At 44.5% G+C, this 19,899-nt stretch overlaps 2 protein-coding genes across 4 annotated transcripts in view; both read left to right on the plus strand.

Annotated features, from left to right (window-relative positions):
- LOC141133757 (NACHT, LRR and PYD domains-containing protein 12-like) overlaps positions 1-10,758 on the plus strand; it is a 45,786-nt gene extending 35,028 nt beyond the window's left edge. For 2 of the 3 annotated variants that reach the window (XM_073623300.1, XM_073623299.1), the window contains exons 7-9: positions 6,094-6,270; positions 8,168-8,244; positions 8,349-10,757. In XM_073623300.1, the coding sequence (XP_073479401.1) occupies positions 6,094-6,270; positions 8,168-8,244; positions 8,349-8,371 (277 nt within the window). In that variant the 3' untranslated portion in view covers positions 8,372-10,757. Of the gene's footprint in view, positions 1-6,093; positions 6,271-8,167; positions 8,245-8,348 lie in introns of all 3 variants that reach the window. The other variant, XR_012243119.1, reaches the window with a different exon arrangement.
- Positions 4,418-5,040, plus strand: LOC141134944 (nascent polypeptide-associated complex subunit alpha-like). Its single transcript, XM_073624377.1, is given in 3 exon segments — positions 4,418-4,702; positions 4,704-4,868; positions 4,870-5,040. Coding segments are annotated over 3 exon segments (495 nt in total). The 5' UTR covers positions 4,418-4,432; the 3' UTR covers positions 4,930-5,040.
- Positions 10,759-19,899: the final 9,141 nt, after the last annotated feature.

The raw sequence follows: 19,899 nt of genomic DNA on the forward strand, positions 1-19,899 counted from the left end.
TCGCTGCTGCACCCTGTGGCCTTCTCCTCCCGGAAAATGAGCCAGCCCGAGAGGAATTACGACGTAGGTGATCGTGAGCTTCTGGCCATTAAGACAGCCTTAGAAGAGTGGAGATACCTTCTTGAGGGAGCCACGCACCCAATAATGATATTTACCGATCACAGAAACCTCGAGTACCTCCGCACTGCCAAACGCCTGAGACCCCGTCAAGCTCGCTGGGCTCTGTTCTTTTCACGATTCAACTTTCACATCACCTACTGCCCTGGCTCCAAGAACGGCAAGGCCGATGCTTTATCCCGAATGTTTCCTGATACCCCAGAAGAAACAACATCCAGTACAATCTTGTCTCCACAGAACTTTCTTTTGATTCAACCTGATCTAAGGTCTTCTCTTGAACAGGCCTCCCGCCAATGCCAGGAACCAGAGACTTCCTCTTTAAGAAGCCAGGGGGGGTATCTCTGGTATCAGGACAAGATCTTTGTCCCACAACAAGCCAGAATCCAGGTCTTACAAACTTTACATGATCATCAACTTGCTGGCCACTTCGGTGTACGGAAAACTATAGATCTTATTCAGCAATCCTTTTGGTGGCCTACCTTGAAAACTGATTGCAAAAAGTATGTAAGCTCCTGCACTACCTGCCAGCGAAACAAGGGGTCCAACATTAAGTCTTGGGGTCTGCTACGTCCTTTGCCGGTATCAGAACAACCATGGAGGAATATATCTATGGACTTCATAGTAGATCTGCCACCCTCTGAAAGATTCACAACGATTCTAGTTGTTGTAGACCGTCTGTCCAAGATGTCACACTTCGTGCCTATGATAGGTACTCCTTCCGCTGCAGACACAGCAAAGGCCTTCATAAGATATATAGTCAGACTTCACGGCCTTCCTGACAGCATTGTGTCTGATAAAGGGGTCCAATTTACTTCCCGATTTTGGAAAGAGCTCTGCAAAGTTTTGTCTATTGAAGTTTGCCTATCCTCTGCCTATCATCCCCAGAGCAACGGTCAGACTGAAAGGACTAATCAGACCTTAGAACAATATTTACGCTGTTTTTGCTCCACTTCCCAGGATGACTGGTACTTGATACTCCCCTGTGCGGAGTTCGCATACAATAACTCAGTACACTCAACCACCGATCAATCACCGTTTTGGGCCAACTATGGGTTCCATCCTTCATTTCTACCTAATGTCATTCCAGAGACCTCAGTTCCAGCAGTTCAAGACAGGATAAAATCCATTCAGACTAACTTTCAAACTCTCCGGTTAACCATGCAAAAGGCCCAAGAGGACTACAAGGAACAATATGACAAAAAGAGGGGGGAGAGCCCTAGCTTTAAGGTTGGAGATGAGGTTTGGCTCTCCTCTGCAAATCTTAAACTTCCTTGTCCCTCCCGGAAATTGGGACCAAGATTTATTGGCCCATTCAAGATTAGACGGGAGATCAATCCAGTAGCCTTTCAACTGTCACTCCCGAGTTCTTATAAAGTGCACCCTGTGTTTCATGTCTCCTTACTTAAAGCTGTTATCTCTAGTCCTTTTTCAGGAAGGAAAGAAGATCCTCCGCCTCCAGTTTCTGTGGGAGATGAAACAGAGTATGAAGTTGAGGCCATCCTGGACTGCCGCCGGAGAGGTAGGATCATTCAATTTCTTATAAAGTGGAAGGGTTACCCAGCAGAAGAAAGTTCTTGGGAACCTGCAGCCAATATACATGCTCCTAGACTTTTGCAGAGATTCCGAGTTCGTAACCCCGAAAGATGGGCCCTGTTGGGCATCCGGAGGTTGCCCCTTGGGGGGGGGGCAATGTCAGGGAAATGGCCGTGTTGTGGGCAATTCCGCCAGTAACCGTCATGGTGGCAGGCGAGTCTAGTGAGCACGCCCTGATCTTGTAGGCACACCCCTCTGGCCTATTTAAACCTGCCACTGACACTTGCAGTTTGCTGGATTATCAAACAGCTCCTGTGTTCCTGTGCCTTGTATACTCTGAAGACCCCTGCTTGACCTCTGCCCAGCTTGACCTGTGTTCCTGTTTATCTCCTCGCTCTGACCCCGGCTTGGCTGACTACTCTCCGATCTTCTGCCCTCTGTGTATGACCCGGCTTGTTCCTGTACCTCTCTCGGACTGTCTTTTGGTATCTGACCCCTGGCCTGGCTGCGGACCCTGTTCCTGGTTTACCCTGCTGTTACCGTTCAAGACATCTCTCCGCACGGCTGCCACAACGCACTCTAGATACTTACAGCCAACCAGCCAGCTTGCAGTATTCCTGGCAAACCGTGCACCTCTGTGCATCGCATTCCCTCTACCCAAATCCAGGGACGTGCTGCACTCAGCCGCAAGGGGCGCCCTCTCAGCAACCCGGCCTCACACTACAGACTTGACACTGACTTTAGACCATGAAACACAGAGAAGCTGGGTGTCCTGTGAAGGGCAGACTGGTGGAGACCTGTTCACTGCAGGATCGAAGAAGTCATCGTCATAATCTTTGCAGCCGCATCCTTCAAAGGGACAAGAGCCTCCCCCAGCTGGATGCCCATCACTTCACCATGCTTAAAGCGGAGCTCCACCCTGTTTTACAAGTTTTGCTCAATCACATGCCAGGACTATATTCAGTTATAAACGGATATTTTTTTTTTTTTTTTTTTCGTTTGTACCTGTGTTTTTTCAATGTCCATCTCTGCTTCCTGTCTTAGCTCCCTGCGGATATGGGCAGGTCATCTGCGGCTATTTCGTAATTTCCTTTGTAGCTGCAATGTCTCCTGGGAGCTCCTGTCATTATTCCCAGGAGTCATTGCGGAGGCCTGCCGCAAGTTCTCACGGGATTTCGATGATGACGCCCGCCCGTTGTGATGGCAACCCTGAATTTTACAGGGCTGCTCACCGTAAATACTGAGCATGCGCGGGAAATAGCGGTGAATGCTGGGAGCTCAGCATTCACCAGATCCCGGAAATCCATGCTTGTGGGCTTCATATGCCCACAAGCAAGATGGGAACGGTCACGATCGAGATTTATAAGTATATATTTAAAACGAAAATGGACAGCAGCAGCTTAAAACAACTGAAACAGTGAGTGTCACTTTATGATTGTACATGTGTAATAATGATTAAAAAAAAAAAAAATGGGAATGGTCAAGTGGAACCCCGCTTTAAAGCGGACTTTCACCGGAAAGTGAAACTTACGCTTTAATTACTCCTTGCCCCCTTACATGCCACATTTGGCATGTCATTTTTTTTTTTTTTGGGGGGGGGGGGATTGGGTACCTGGTATTGACAGGTACTACCTGTCCCACTTCCTGCTTCTATCCTCTCGCCACCTGGGTGACTCCTCCTCTCCCTCTAGGCAGCCTCTCCCTCTCTGCAATCTTCTGGTACATGTCACAGGTCCCAGAAGATTGCCTGGCCACTAGGAGAGTGCAGCGCAACTCCCGCATGCGCAGTGTGCACCCAGCTGTGAGGCCACAAGCTGTCACAGCTGGGTGCCCACACTTGCAATGAAGGCACCACGGAGAGGAGGGGGAGAGGAGTGAGGCTTCAGGTGGCTGTGCCGCTGGTCTGTGGGACAGGTGAGTGTGTGTTTATTAAAAGTCAGCAGCTGCACTTTTTCTAGCTGCTGACTTTTGATAAACATACAAACGACTGGAACTCCGCTTTAAGAAAGGACAGGGTGAGAGGGTTCCTTAACCGTTTAATGTTACTCATGTTGCAGACATTTTGTTTTCACACAAATTCAGCATAGGCCTTTGCAAGTAGTATATGTGTCGGCGATCTTTGAGTGCCGCAGCACTGCTGCTTCTCAAATACCATCTACAGATGCTTTCTGCAGCCATTTTGGACCTGAACTCCTCACACAAAATGCCTGGTAAAGCCACAGAAACTGTCCCAGTTGCAGAACAAGAACTCCACCAGCACCAAGCTAAGACGGGTTCAGTAACAGAGTCAGCCAGCTATGATTCTCCTCCAGAGTTGGAACATGACTCCACGCAAACTTCCACACAGTAAGCGCAGCTTGCCGCAGAAGCAGGAATAGATGATGAACATAGGCGAGCGCAAGGGGTGTGCCTGGGCACACCCTTATCCTGGGTTAGGCAACCTGTCAATTGTGAGCTACCCAATGATCGAGGCAGGTGACCACTATCCTTCCTTGCCAACCCCCAGAACCTAGACAAGAGAGGCGGCAGGGGGGGATTTAGTGGAACTGATCTGTATTTTCCTCCTACAGCAGCTGAAAGTAGGCTTCTCCTCCTCTCCCTCTCGCCAACATTCAGCTGCCAGAGAAGTAAAATACAGGGGATCAATACCAATATATGCTACCCCTCCTGTCCCTCTTTCTGCTGCCTGGGTCCCCCATTGTTTTAGGATGGAGTGCGGGGAAGAGGCTGGTTAAATATGTCACACACGCATATGTGTTGGAGCTTTGAGGTGCACACCCTAATGCAATCGCCTGCGCACACCTATGATGATGAACCTGTCAGCAAAGCAAAACAAAGCAGGAGTGAAAAGAAAGCAAGGGAGGCTATGTCAAAACTGGGGCTTCGTCAGGTTACTAGGGTCACAAGAGAGACTATCCAAAAATCCAAAAACATTCTATTTGTCATTACAAAACCAGATGTATACAAGAGCCCAGCATCTGACACTTATACTGTCTTCGGAGAGGCTAAGATTGAAGATGTCTCACAACAAGCCCAGCTTGCTGCTGCTGAAAAAAATCAAGTTAAAGGGGGAAACAGTATCAAACATACAGGAGAACACACACACTCCTACAGTACAAGAGGAGAACAAAGAGGAAGAGGTTCATGAGCCTGGAGTAGAAGTGAAGGACATTGAGCTTGTAATGTCACAGGAGAACATGTCTAGGGTGAAGGCTGTTTTATGCTCTGAAGAACAACAGCAATGACATAGTAAATGCTATCATGGAGTTGATGATGTGAGGATCCCTCAGACTGATCTCCTTTCGTCTTGCTCTTGGGTCGGTGCAGCTAGAATTGAGATTTATACTATTTCTATTGATTTAATAAACGTGTGGCTTATTGGCAAAAAAAAAAGAAAAGTATCACCTGGAGGTTACCTGACTGAGTTAACCCCTGCATCACAGACTCAAAGGCCAATAACTATAGTGTGGAGCAGCACCCACCTACAAGTGAGATAGATATAAAAGCAGGTCATCCTAGCAGATGATGTGGGTTTTACCAGAGGTGCAAAAGTCTAAGTACTAACCAGTATTCGACTGCTTGATTGATTGCTTGATATGCTGGAAATATTATCATTGCTTGTCAGTGCATTTAGCAATCCTCATTTATTTTGCTGCATGGGGACGCATGTCAAGTAGAAATCCCATTATTTCCTATGCGGTCGGTTCCCATCGATGTGCCGCAGTTTAGTGTGAAAGGTAATCTATATGGAGCCATTCACTCCTCCAATGTGTGTGTTACCGCATACTCCGCAATGTACCCGCAACAGTGTAACTCCACACTTATGCCCCGTACACATGTTCGGACATTCCGACAACAAAATCCTAGGATTTTTTCCGACGGATGTTGGCTCAAACTTGTCTTGCATACACACGGTCACACGAAGTTGTCGGAAAATCCGATCATTCTGAACGCTGTGACGTAAAACATGTACGTTGGGACTATAAACGGGGCAGTGGCCAATAGCTTTCATCTCTTTATTTATTCTGAGCATGCCTGGCACTTTGTGCGTCAGATTTGTGTACACACGATCGGAATTTCCGACAACGGATTTTATTGTCGGAAAATTTTATATCCTGCTCTCAAACTTTGTGTGTCGGAAAATCCGATGGAAAATGTGTGATGGAGCCTACACACGGTCGGAATTTCCGACAACAAGGTCCTATAACACATTTTCCGTCGGAAAATCCGACCATGTGTACGGGGCATAAGACTTTTCAGGTGGGTGACAACTTACCTCCATTTCACAAGGCAGGTCCAACCAGTATTCTATAAAATTGTCCATCCAAATGTCTAAACATTTCATTTTCTAAGACCCCGCCCACTGATTATTCATTGGAATGTGTCTTCTTCTGCCCGTCACTGGATAAACATTTCACCTCTCTTTCCTGATTCTCCCAACAGATTTGTTGGCTGTAATGGGACATTATCGTGCTGTGATGATCTTTGTTCCATTATCAACACAAACCAAAATCTGACCAGACTGGACATAAAATTGGATGATGATGGGAAGATGTCGGACTCAGAAGTGGGACGTTGTTGTGAGGTCCTCCGGAACGCTGGCTTCACTGTGGATAGATGGTAAGAACTGTTATATTGGAGGTAACACACATGCTAATGCCCTGTACACACGACCGGTTTTGCCGTTGGAATAAACTCTGTTTTTTCCGACGGAATTCCACTCAAGCTGTCTTGCATACACTCGGTCACACCAAATTCCGACCGTCAAGAACGTGGCGATGCACAACACGTACGACGGCACTAGAAAAAGGAAGTTCAATAGCCAGTGCGCCACCCTTTGGGCTCCTTCTGCTAACCTTGTCGGAACAGCATACAGACGAGTGGTTTTTCCGATAGTAATTAGTTGCTGCGAAAAATATAGAACATGTTCTCTAACTAAGTCCGTCTGAATTTTTGACGGAAAAAGTCCGATGGGGCATACACACGGTCGGAATATACGATGAAAAGCTCCCATCTGACTTTTTCTGTCGGAAATTCCGACCATGTGTATGTGGCATAAGTCTTATGCCGCGTACACACGGCTGGAATTCCCGACATAAAAAGTCCGATGGGAGCTTTTGGTCAGATATTCCGACCGTGTTTATGCCCCATCGGACTTTTTCTGTCGGCATTTCCGACGGACTTAGAGAACATGTTCTAAATCTTTCCGTCGGAAATGTCGACGGAGGTTATCCCGTTGGCAAGTCCAACCGTGTGTACGGGGCATTAGAATGTGAATAGTAAAATGTAGACAACATCGGGTAGCAATGGGATGATGGAGGTGGGACGTTGTTTGGAGGTCTTCTGTCACCCGGGCTGCACTGTAATGAAAATGGAAGGACGGGTGACAAACATTCTATACAATTTCTGTAGAAAACATTGAAGGATGTGTGTTCTCAGCCTGTACACATGACAGCCCAGCACACCAGGCATACAGTCTGCTATCCCAATGGTTGGATGGCCATGGGTGTGTGGGCCCCTGCCATGGTGTTGGTCCCTCATTATTAGATGGGTGATTCACAAGGTGGTGGGGGTCCTGTAAATGAGGAACACTTCTCAAACCCATAAAATGTGAGGACAGAAGAGATGGTTTGGTGTATTTGAATACTGGGGTCAGTTATGAAGAGATGAGATCACACATTCCACCATCTCCATACAATCAACGTCAGATCTACTCCCAGCATAGGAGACCACTGACGTACATTGTATGGCTGCAGATTTGTACATTACACATTACATACATATCCAGGAAGACAGAAAAATACTTCCAATTAGTGTATATAAAAATATCCCTCATTTCTTACAGAGCACAGTATGAGCCCCCCCCCCCCCTTTTCCATCATTTCTTACAGAGCACAGCACAAGCTCCACCTTTTCCATCACTTCTTACAGAGCACAGTACGAGCCCCCCCTTTTCCATAATTTCTTACAGAGCACAGTACCAGCTCCCCTTTTTCCATTGTTTCTTACAGAGCACAGTACAAGCCCCCCACCCCCCTTTCCCATCATTTCTTACAGAGCACAGTAGGAGCCCCCCCTTTCCCATCATTTCTTACAGAGCACAGTACGAGCCCCCCCTTTTCCATCATTTCTTACAGAGCACAGTACGAGTCCCCCCTTTCCCATCATTTCTTACAGAGCACAGTACGAGTCCCCCCTTTCCCATCATTTCTTACAGAGCACAGTACGAGCCCCCCTTTTCCATCATTTCTTACAGAGCACAGTAGAAGCCCTGTTTTCCATCTTTTCTTACAGAGCACAGTACGAGCCCCCCCACCCCCCTTTCCTATAATTTCTTACAGAGCACAGTAGGAGCCCCCCCTTTTCCATCATTTCTTACAGAGCAAAGTAGGAGCCCCCCCCCCCCTCCCATCATTTCTTAGAGAGCACAGTATGGGCTCCCTCCCTTTTTCATCATTTCTTACTGAGTACAGGAATATTTCCTCATCTAACATTCTCATTTTATTCTTCTATGAAGGGGAAAAAACTGTTTTTTATCTATAGACAGAAGAAGAGTAGAACATGGTCTTGGTGAAGCCGTCTCCTCCGATGCAGGTAATACACGGATCCTGATATGAAGAGAATGTCCAGAATAGAATGATATCAGTGTAACCTGTTTATGACTGATTATTCATCATTTTCCTTTTCTTCACATACAGATGATGATGATTCTACTGACTGATATCTACTGAACGTTATTCCAGAATGATCTGAGCGGTGATCTGTCTTTTCTCTGATTCCCAAATTTTATATTGTATTGTTACTCCATAATGTATTTATTACTACAAAATAAAAATTTGATTTTTGGATCTTCACACAAAAACTGCCACCACTAATGAGACCAGCACGCTGGGAAATTCTCAAGCCCTCAATATATGCTTACCCCCCCTCAAAGTTACCTGAACTCAAACAGGCCCTACCATTTTCTTGGTCACCTCAATACATTCCTTATCTGGGAATCAACTTGACTGCAGACCCCACTGCGCTGTATTCCACTATCTACCCAGCAATGTTGACCCATTTAACTAACCTTATGTCCTCATGGTCTGTACACCCCCTGGCATGGATGGGCCGCATCACTGTCACCAAAATGGCAATCTTGCCAAAAATACTTTACCTTTTTCATGTTTTACTGATTCCAGTCCCATCCCACTTGTTAAGAATCCTACAGCGGCGTGTGTTCAACTACATCTGGGGCAGTACTAGACTTCGTGTTGCGAGACACATCCTATAGCTCTCTAAACCTAAAGGTGGCCTAGGGCTTCCTAATATCACCAAATATTATCAAGCTGCACACCTGGCTCAACCATCCAAATATCACACGATACAGGAAATACCATTGTGGGTGAAACTAGAGTTGATGAATTGTGACCCCCTATCTGTAGCCAATTTACTGTGGCTCTGCTTAAGTGACCGCAGATCACTAAGTAACCCAGTCACCTGTCACTCCTTAGTTATTTGGGACAGATTCAAAAGTAAGTTCGGCTTCCAATCTCTTCACAACACACAGGGGCAACTCCTGTCATTCCTCTGCAATCCAGCCTTCTACCCTGCCTGGACTTCTCCTTCATCATTCCACAGGTGGTCCTCTGCTAACCTCATATGAGCCCACAAGTTTATGACTCCTGATGCGTTTAAATCATTCCCGACCCTATGCAAATCCCATGGCATCCCAAATTTGGACGTTTTCCGCTATCTCCAAATGAAGCATTTTTTTGCCTCTGAAGAAACACGTCCCTGCCCGCTATGCCAGATTTCGAATGCACATGCAAAAAGGATCCGCATGCGCAAGGTTTCATCTTCAGCCTGTATGCTCAACTTTTGGACCACCATCTCACACATCCATACCCTATGCAGCTAAGTGGGAGAGAGATATGGGTCTCCAACTGAACACCAAAGACTGGGCAGAGATCTGGGAGGCTACCAAGTCAGCGTCCCAGAATATAGTGGCACTGGAAACAAACTACAAGGTTCTCACGCGCTGGTATCTGGTCCCTGCCCAGCTTGCCAAGTCCCTTCCCACTTATCCTCCCAATTGCTTCTGTGGCTGTCCAGATGCAGGCATGCATCTCCACATTTGGTGCACCTGCCCACTGGTCCAAACATTTTGGACTGAAATTTTCCATATTCTTCCTATACTGTTTAAAGGTCTTTTGGACCCTAACCAAGCCACGGTCCTACTCAATAAAAAACCCCTAGGAGTAACCTGCCCACAATTTAAACTCATGCAGGTTACTAAGCGGTGAAGCAAACCATCGTGAAGGCCTGGAGATCTTCCCACCTTAGCATCACAGAAGCTAAAAACAGGGTCACCAGAGCCGCCATCCATGCCAAAGTGGAAACAATTCTCTTGGACAAAGTAAAAAAATTTGAAAGCTTATGGAAACCACTATCTTTCTCCTGACTTTGATGAAACATTACTATTTCCTTGAACCCCCTATGCATATATGCTGCTAGGGACCCTTGGACGAAAATCCTCTCTCCCACATTACCCCTGGGCCCTATCCTTACTTCCTTTGTCTCCCCCTACCCTCTTAGTTCCTCTACTCCCTGCTTCTGCCTACACCCCCCTGCCTTTCAGCCCCCCTTTCTTTCTTTGCCTCCAGCTTCTCCCTCCATCTACCTTCTCTTCTTCAGATCGCTTAGCCCAAGTCAATTACGGACTAAACAGGCAACCCGTCCATATGATAACATGAATAGGATGATAGCTGAGCCTAACGGCACGCAAACTTCATTCTATTCATTCTTTCTAAAGTAGCCTATCTTGTTTTCCAAAACTGTCTAGCCAAATGCCCCTACTTACATGCCCCAAGTGTTATTTGCTGTTTTTTAAATTGTTATCTCGAAAAGTAATTTATATTTGTTTAGCCATCTTGGCGGATGATCTTTCCCTCTTCCACCTTCTATGCATGACCTAGCTGAACAGTTGGGGTTAACCATACCCCCTATACAGTGTTACACTACAGTTATCAAATGTTTATCATCTGTTTTGGATGCTTTCCTTATCAAGCTATTATGGGCTGTATCCCTACGCAACTGGCGTGCTATTATGCACTTTGTTATTCACTCCTCCCCTCTGGGGTTATTCTACTGTGTTTGTAAGTTACTCTTTTTTTCTTGTACAAATAAAATTGTTTGAAGAAGAAAAAAATCTGACTATCCAAAACAAAATATAGGTTTTGGGTGGAGTTGGACTTTGGTCAGACACAGGACCTGTGAATTCTTTCCAACATCTCTTTCTGTCCTGTACAGGGAAACTGTTTAAGACCGGTTCATTCAGCTCAGAGGTGTTTTTTTTTTGTTGCATTTGTAGCAAAGTTCTACCCTGCAGGTTTTCTAGAAACGTCCATCTCTTGAAAAATATGTAAATTCAGGGTGACATGAATTCAAGGTGGTGTCACCTAGAAGAAGTTGTCCGCACTCAAAGGTATGAAGCAAATGGTTGACTTTATTGGAGATAAAAATCAATAAAGCGATAAGCAATGACATCCTACACATCAACACAGACTGGCAGATGGGCAAAGATTAACGTGTTCCACTAATCAGATTTTGCTTAGTCATAAATAAAGATTATGACTAAGTGAATTCTGATTCGTAAAACCCGTTAATCTTTGCCCGTCTGCCAGTCTGTGTTGATGTGTAGCATGTCATTGCTCATCGCTTGATGGATTTTTATCTCCAATAAAGTCAACCATTTGCTTCATACCTGTGAGTGCGGACAACTTCTTCTATGCCAATAGCTCCTTAGCCAGACTGCGGACTGGACTCGCACCTGAAGGTTGGAGAAAAAGATTTGTGCTTACCTGGAGCGGCTTTGCTCTTTCTTCCTATCTGACGTGGTTTCACCTCCCGATTGTAGTTTCTATTGTATTAACTATTTACTGTTGTTCTTCAACCATGTTTTTTGTCTCAATTTATCTCTGTTTATTTTATTGCTAATCTGTATTGTAAAAACTTTACCTGTGGCATGGAGTTTGGTGGATGTGCTGTGTCACCAGGGAGTACAGCCAACTAACAGGCAGGGCAGATGGTAGAGAAGTGTAAGTCCTTAGACAGAGGGTCAGAGGAAACAGAAGAGAGTAGAAGTCAGCAGGTTGGTGGTAAAATAGCATTAATTATAATAAACAGATGTCCATATTATGTAGGGCCACTCCAATGGTACATAGAAAACATCTAAGCGCTGGTAAACTGCAATATATTATAAGTTTTCCTTTTTGGTTCAATCGGTGGCGGCTGGTGCTCAATATTTTTTTTGGGGGGGGCAAACAAACCTGGCCCCCTCACTCGCACTACCCTCCCAGCGCTCGATTGATCGGGAAATCAGCGATCCACTCGCACTACCCCCCACGCTCAATCAAATCGGATGATAGGGAAGGTGGCAATCCATGGCCTTACCTTATGCTGCGGTAGAGGTGCGGGGTGGAGGACGATGGCGAGGTGGTGGTGTTGGTGCCCTGTTGGATCTGGGGTAGAGCTTCTGAAAGAGACTGTTGCTTCCGGCCGAACAGTCCTAAGACTCCCAAGCCAATTGCGTCTCAGGACCCGCTTCCCGATTGGCCGGGAGGAGAAGCAGGAAGACATTAGCGAATTTTAATTCGCTAATGTCCCACAAGTGGGTGCACCCTGAGCCCACCATTTTTGAAGCCAATTAGAGCCTCAGACTCTAATCGTGTTTTTAAAAAAAAAACAAAAAAAACCCACATTGAAATCCATGCATTTGATGCCCTGCATGGAGATTAGGGGAGGGGCACATGGATTCGGGGGGGGGGGGGGGGGGGGGCACCCTTGCGTCCCTTATGAGCAGGCCCACACTGACTTCAATGTATTTTAAAGAGCTATTGCTTACCTTCATGGCTATATTGTTTAATAACTGTAACAAGTATCTTATAGACTGACAGGTCCACTTTACCTGGCCATTGACATTTTATATCTCAGTACAAGCCCAATGTTTGATCCTCTTTCTGTCAGTAAAGTTAATAACTCAATAGAAATACTTTCCATGTTTACCAATTGGCAAAACCATTTCCGGTACTATTTTGCAAATACCCCCAGTCACACTCGATGTTTTAGACTTATGGTTCCTGTACACTTCTCCATCCCACCATCTGTTTTAAAAAGAATTCTCAAGTTCCTTGTTCTGTATTATATAAACCTTTGCCCCTTTCTTCTCTGCTGGGCTCCCCGTCCCGTATTTCACCTTCAGTGGTTGAACCAGTTTACTATTTTTAACAATCACATTACAAAATAAAGTTCTTTGATTTTCAGAAGGTCATCTGTGTAAAAACTGGCCATTAGGGATGGGGTTCAGGTTCACAACAGTGCAGAGTCCTGTCTGATCCCAATTTCCTTCCAGCTGTTTTCCCAACGAAACCTATTGCTGTTGACGAGGACAAAGGCCTCTCCTCCCTAACCTTGGTCCAGTGGCTGTGGGGATCTGCAGGTGGATCTTTAAGTCCCCTTAAAAACAATAGTAAATACAAACAGTCTGACAAGCCTATTAGCAAAAAATTTCCACAATGTGAATCCATCGTCAATCACACAATCTAGCATTGCAATTGCAGTTCACGATGACCACCCCACCAACGCGTCCAATCCTGTTGTTCATTTACAGCAAATGAGAGCTCCTGGTTCCACAACAGAACATAATATGGGATCGGGTCACAGGGTTTTCTCTTTCACCGGGATGTCAGGCATCTTTCATTGTGGTTGATGAGGATCTGCATCCCTGTGCCGTGTAATTGATGATGGATGTATGTCATGGGGAATTTGGGAATAAAAATCTGACAGAGGGTTTAAGTCTCGGTACCCAAAACAAAATGAAGGTTTTGGTTGGAGTTGGGCTTTAGTCAGACATAGGACCCGTGAATTCTTTCCAACATCTCTATCTGTCTTGTACAGGGAAACTGTTTAGGTGTGTTTTGTCTGTTGCATTTATAGCAAAGTTCTTTATCTACAATGTGGGATCTCTAGAAACTTCCTCGTGAGGACTTCACTCGAAAAATATGTATCAAGGTCACATGAAGGTCTTTCCATCCAAACCTTATTTTCTATTCATTGAATTACTTTCTGTTGATCTGCAGCAAATTTTTTTATCCCAAGTGTATTTTTGTTTATTTTATTATTGATTTATATTGTGCAAAATTTTACCTGTGTTGTGGAGTTCGGTGGATGTGCGGTATCACCAGGGACTACAGCCAACTAATAGGGAGGCTGGTATTAGAGAGATGTCAGTCCCTGCTGGGTCAGAGGAAACAGAAGACAGTAGGAGCCAGCAGGCTGGTGGTCAGATGACACAAACCATTATTAGAGTGATAACTGTTAGAGTGTTAAAGATGTGGAACTCTCTTACATAGTTACACTATATTGCCAAAAGTATTGGGACACCTGCCTTTACATGAACTTTAATGGCATCCCAGTCTTAGTCCGTAGAGTTCAATATTGAGTTGGCCCACCCTTTGCAGCTATAACAGCTTCAACTCTTCTGGGAAGGCTGTTCACAAGGTTTAGGAGTGTGTCTATGGGAATGTTTGACCATTCTTCAAAAAGCACATTTGTGAGGTCAGGCACTGATGTCGGATGAGAAGGCCTGGCTCGCAGTCTCCACTCTAATTCATCCCAAAGGTGTTCTATCAGGTTGAGGTCAGGCCAGTCAAGTTCCTCTACCCCAAACTCTTTAAGATAAGGTACATATTATAATCACACAGCACCCCCTGTCGCTCATTTTTCTTTATTTATCACATGTGTGAGAACAATACAATAAGGACATTGTTCTGATTGTTACATTGAAGGCATAGGATTATAAGACAAGTGAATCAGCATAGGTAATGAGATATATTGCAGATTGGGAAGACACAGAATATATTATATATGAAATGACCAATCAGAGATATAATGTACATATACATCCAAAAAATAAACAGTTAAAGTGGTTGTTAACCCACATTTCATACTTTATAAAATTCTCCTTGTCTCCTAAGGATATGTCCCCCTGTATGTGTGATTTATAAAAAAAATAATAATTATACCTCATTTCAAATCGCCGATTGGCACTCACAAGACCCGCCGCCTCTCCCTTCTCCCCATCTGACAGCTGCAGTGGGCGGGGCTGATATTCCCCTGCTGACGTCAGTCTGGAGGGGAGGAGGAGAGAAGGAAAGATCCGGCAGGTCACTTGAGCGCCGATCGGTGCTTTGAACTGAGGTGTAATTGTCATCTTTCTTATAAAACACACACAGGGGGACATATCCTTAGGAGACAAGGAGGATTATATAGACTATGAAATGTTATTTCAGCAGCAGGAGGGGGGCCCTGACACAGGAGCTGACAGGCAGGGAGGGAGGGGGGAGACAGCGGATAACGGAGGCACGTAAACTGACCACGGTTTTAGGGCTCAGCAGCCCTAATACACCGTGGTCAGTTTACAAAGGGGAGGGCAGAACCAGGCAGGATCAGCCATGGTTTTTTTTTAGGTGATACAGGGGGCCAAATGACACAGCACAGACACTGTGCTGTATACCATGCTTTTAAGGAACAGGATCCTATTATTTATTTATTTTTTTTTTTAACAAACATGTTAACCATATCTTGTCTGCATTTTTAGCATACAATGATACATTTTTATATTTTTTATCAATGACTATTAATATCTAAAATTTAAACTTTATCCTGAAAAATTGAAGGAAGTTAGACGATACCATCATATCACAAGTTGTGCAAAGAAGAAGAACCAATGTGTTGTTAAGCTGCAACAAGTATACGCACATCATTATTTTTCTTATCTTTCATCAAACACTTGTAAAATGGCAGAATAAGAGAAGGTGGCAGATAAATAAAAAATCAATTAGAAATAAAATGTTATCTTCATAAAATGAGGGTAAAAGTTTTATGAGTTTATAAATGCAACACAAAGACTAGGATTAGACGTACTAGAGACACGGGCTGAGGCTTTACTACAAGAATTACTATATTGAATATGATAAAACAGTGTAAAACTGGCCAAAAGCAGGGTAGTTTTAATAAGGGATAGTAGTCCTAACCGGTGTATGCCTAACTTTTAATTTATCTATGGGGATGGGGGTGTGGGGAACATGAATGATCTTGATGGTTTAGGTGCATACACACTGTTTTTGTATTTCGTTTTTTTTATACTTTTATTGATGCTGCAACGTTCTTTGAACAAAAGGAAACTCCAAGATGGTGGATAACTAGTAAATAATGTACGTTGAGTGTCTCAATCTTGAAAAGGTTTTATCAAAACAAAATTAAACCAAACACCCCCCCCCCCCCAAAGAAAAGCAAAACCCAAATACCCCTTTCCCCAAAAAGCCCCCAAAATGTACAAAAGTAAAGCACAGTTTCCTAACAAATCCCAATCTCTCCCCATGCATTTTGTCATCAATACATTAACACTATGGCTGCTCTGATCCTCCATTTACAGTGAGGGGGGCTGGCTTACCCAAAAGCAAATTTGGAAACTACAGGATTTGCTGCAACAAATGCAAACCCTTAAACCAATATTGCACCTATAATTCTATACTAAACCTCAATCTACATCTAATATAATAAAACATCACTTTGTATCTCGTAAAGTTCTTAAATTAGACGTGGCCAAGTAACTAGCATTTTCAGAAGGAGGTCTGCAATGACACCCCATATACTTCTCCCAGGAGTCACCACTTTCTCCAAGCAGTGTTCAAATAACAAACCAATCCCATTGCCCATGCCTGTGACATCACCAGACTCTGGACAGAGCTCTCAAATCTTCTTATACCCTCCACATATATTTATACAACCTTCCCATACACACAACACAGCATGGAGGGACTCAGTGAAGGTGGTGGTGAAAGTGTGGAGGTGTCCAGCTGGGCCATAAAAGGAGATCTGCCCTGCCTCATAATTCAGATATATCCTGACTTTGTTAGTGGAGATATTGTAAGGAAAGAGGCAGGACTGGGTGAAGGGGTAGGCAGAATAAGTGCCCTCCCTAGGGGTTTCCCTAGAAGTATGAGAACATGGACAGGGCAGAGCCTGCAATGTATGCTGCTGAGGTAGTTCACAGCTCACAGGTGTGTCCGATTTATGTCTTTTTGCCTCAGGTGATAAAGGACTTTGTCCCATCCCTGGTAGGATGATTTTATAACTGTCATGTATCACCCAATACTGATTACGAGACCTGTACAAACCCCAGGACTTGTTATTTTCCCCAAGCACTGACTTCCATCCTACCCTCTCTATACTGGGGTAACACATCCCGATTCTCCATTCATTTGATCCCCCGACATCCACTTCCCAGTAATATTGCCCTGAGCAGAAACTCTGACTGCTTAACACCTGAGGACACTGAAATCTCTCTGGTGTTTTGGGGTGATTCTGGCTTCTATCTAAGATGGATGCAGTTTTCCTGTTATCTGATATATATAGATGATTATGAGCTGTGTTTACATCCAGTGATATGTCTGTAGCTCCCTGTATATAGAAGTATACATTTACCTCTGTTATTATATCAGATAAACCTGTGTGTAAGACCCCCGCCACATCCAGACCCCCTCCATCATGGAGGAGTTTCTCATGTCTCTCTCTGTCCTCATTATCTCCATCCTCAGTATCACACAAGTCACCTGTGTCTGATTCCTGTAAGACAGTCAGTGGATCCGTCATGTTACACAGCTCCTCAATGTGACGCATCTTCCTGGACAGTTCCTCCTTCTTTATTTCCAGCTTCTGAATCATATCCAACATAGAGATGGAAACCCGCTTTGCCTGCCCGGAGATGTCTCTCAGGACTGTCTTCTCCAGGTCTTCCAGACGTCTCCTGAGCTCTCTAAACAGGGCAGTGACTCTCTCTGTGTCACCATCTGCTTTTTCTTCTACTTTCCTCCAGTGTTCCTGCAGACACTGGACTCTTTCCTCCATCTCCTCCCTCTTTGTCAGAAGACACGCCAAAACATTCCTCAGTGTCTCTTTCTTCTTCTCAGAAGCCTCATCCAGTATTTCCACCTGGTGTTCTTTATGTTTCCCATCCAAACTGCAAGATGCACAGATACAGTTGCCATCATTAATGCAGTAATATTTTAATAGTTCGTTATGAGTGGAGCATTTCTGTAAAGAAGTGGTGGGTTCAGATAGGATGTGATCTGTTGCCTTTTTGTGGACTCTCAGGTGTTTTTCACATAGATAGGCTTCACAGCATAGACAGGATCTAACAGCAGGTACAGGAGGGTCCACACAGTAAGCACAGAAGACTCCGGACTCCTCCTGACTTGGCTGTGGTATGTTCCTCGCTGTTTTGTTTCCCTGCAGTGCAGGACGACTCCTGAACCTTTTTCTGCATTCAGGGCAGAAATAACCTCCAGACCCCTCCTGTGTATCCAGCGCGCGATCAATACATTCCCGGCAGAAGTTGTGTCCACATTTCAGGGTTACAGGATCTGTATAAATGTTCAGACAGAGGGAACACCTCAGCTCAGCAGACGCCATTGCTGACAGCAGTAGAGAAAAGAAATGACAGTGCAATGCAGTTGAACTAGTTACATCTTTTCTGCACAGGGCGAGGCTGAGCTGGTCTCTCAGTTAAATTCTTTAAACACCTTGTGATGCAAATTAAGCCCCATGACTGTGTCAATTTACTCTTTTATCTTATTTCTTTCTTAGTTTGGGTTGTCCATAGACTACATATAAAAAAGCAAAAATATTTTCTTGTTCATTATGTTTATTTGTTTCAATGAAGCAACAGTGTCATGATTAGGGGTCAAGCTTGAAGATCAGTAGCTATAGCAGTAGATATACCAGCAGAAAAAGTACACAGGCAGGTCTCCCTGGCAGATGATATGGGCTCACCTGAGGTGCGGGATCTAAGTACTAACTGGTATTTACCATTGCTCCTGATGGTGGAGATGGGTTTTGTTGCATGTTAGTACCAGGTCACAGTCCTCGAGATCACCCCACCAGGAGGTGAGCAAGCCAGGGTCCAGTAGCAGATATAACAGGTAGGGGTCAAGCAGAAGCGTAGTTAGTAAACAAGCCAAGGTTTGTAACAAGTGGTTGCAGGTAGGGATCAAGCAGAAGCATAGTAGAGGAACAAATTAAAGGTTGCTAACAAGTGGTAGCAAAGATACAGATGATAAGAGGAGTAACAAGAGCAAGATATTGGCTGGAGAGCCCAATAATCTGGCAAAGAGGAAGTGCAAAGGCATGGCTTAATTAGAAGGTTCATGGGATGAGCAAGGAGTTCAAGGTTCAACCAGAAACAAGACAGAATGAAAATCTCTCTAAGTAATCAGGCACTCTCTAGCATTCCAGGTGGCTCAGCAAGACGAGCTACTGCCAGATGCAGCAAAGGTCATGGGTTCAGATGCCAGTCCCGATCCCAGTCCTGACTCATTCCAGGATGGCCCCTGGGTGTGATAGGGTCAGGTTTGTGAGGAAACCTCTGGTGTTATTTTCCTTGTTAACCTAGGGGCATGGCTCTCATCAGGTTCCCAAGAATTTGTTTCTGACCCATGTCCTTCCTATTGAACCAGATATTGTAATTTGCTCCTAAGGATCCAGAGTCAAGAATTTTCTCCACCACAAATTCTTCTTCATTCTATATGTCAACATGTGGAGGAGGTGGAAGAATTATTCCAGAGAAAGGAAATGGAACATGAAGCTTTATACGTTTGGTAGATAACCAAACTTTGTCACCCACATGAAACGTAGGAAGTGACCTGCTATGTCTATCAGCAGCCTCTTTGTAACATTCCTAAGCATCCCTCAAAGCCTTGATCGACTTCTGAATTTCCTGTAATGTAGTTAATCTGTTGATAACAACAGGAATTGGAGTTAAGATAGGGAAATCAGGAATAAAAACTGGATGATACCCTGTGTTTAACCACTTCAATACCGGACACTTTCCCCCTTCCTACCCAGGCCAATTTTCAGCTTTCAGCGCTGTCGCATTTTAAATGACAATTGCGTGGTCATGCAACACTGTACCCAAACAACATTTCTATCATTCTTTCCCACAAATGGAACTTTCTTTTGGTGGTATTTGATCACTTCTGGGGTTTTATTTTTTGCTAAACAAATAAAAAAAGACAGAAATTTTGAAAACAAAAAAAGTTTTTCTTTGTTTCTTTTATAAAATGCTGTAAATAAGTAAATTTTCTTCTCGCTGAGTGCTGGTTCACACAAGGGTAGCTTCAAAGTTGTCTGACTCTGAAGTCACCTGTA

The sequence above is a fragment of the Aquarana catesbeiana genome, linkage group LG03 (genome assembly GCF_042186555.1).
Source record: "Aquarana catesbeiana isolate 2022-GZ linkage group LG03, ASM4218655v1, whole genome shotgun sequence".
In the NCBI taxonomy this organism is placed as follows: domain Eukaryota; kingdom Metazoa; phylum Chordata; class Amphibia; order Anura; family Ranidae; genus Aquarana; species Aquarana catesbeiana.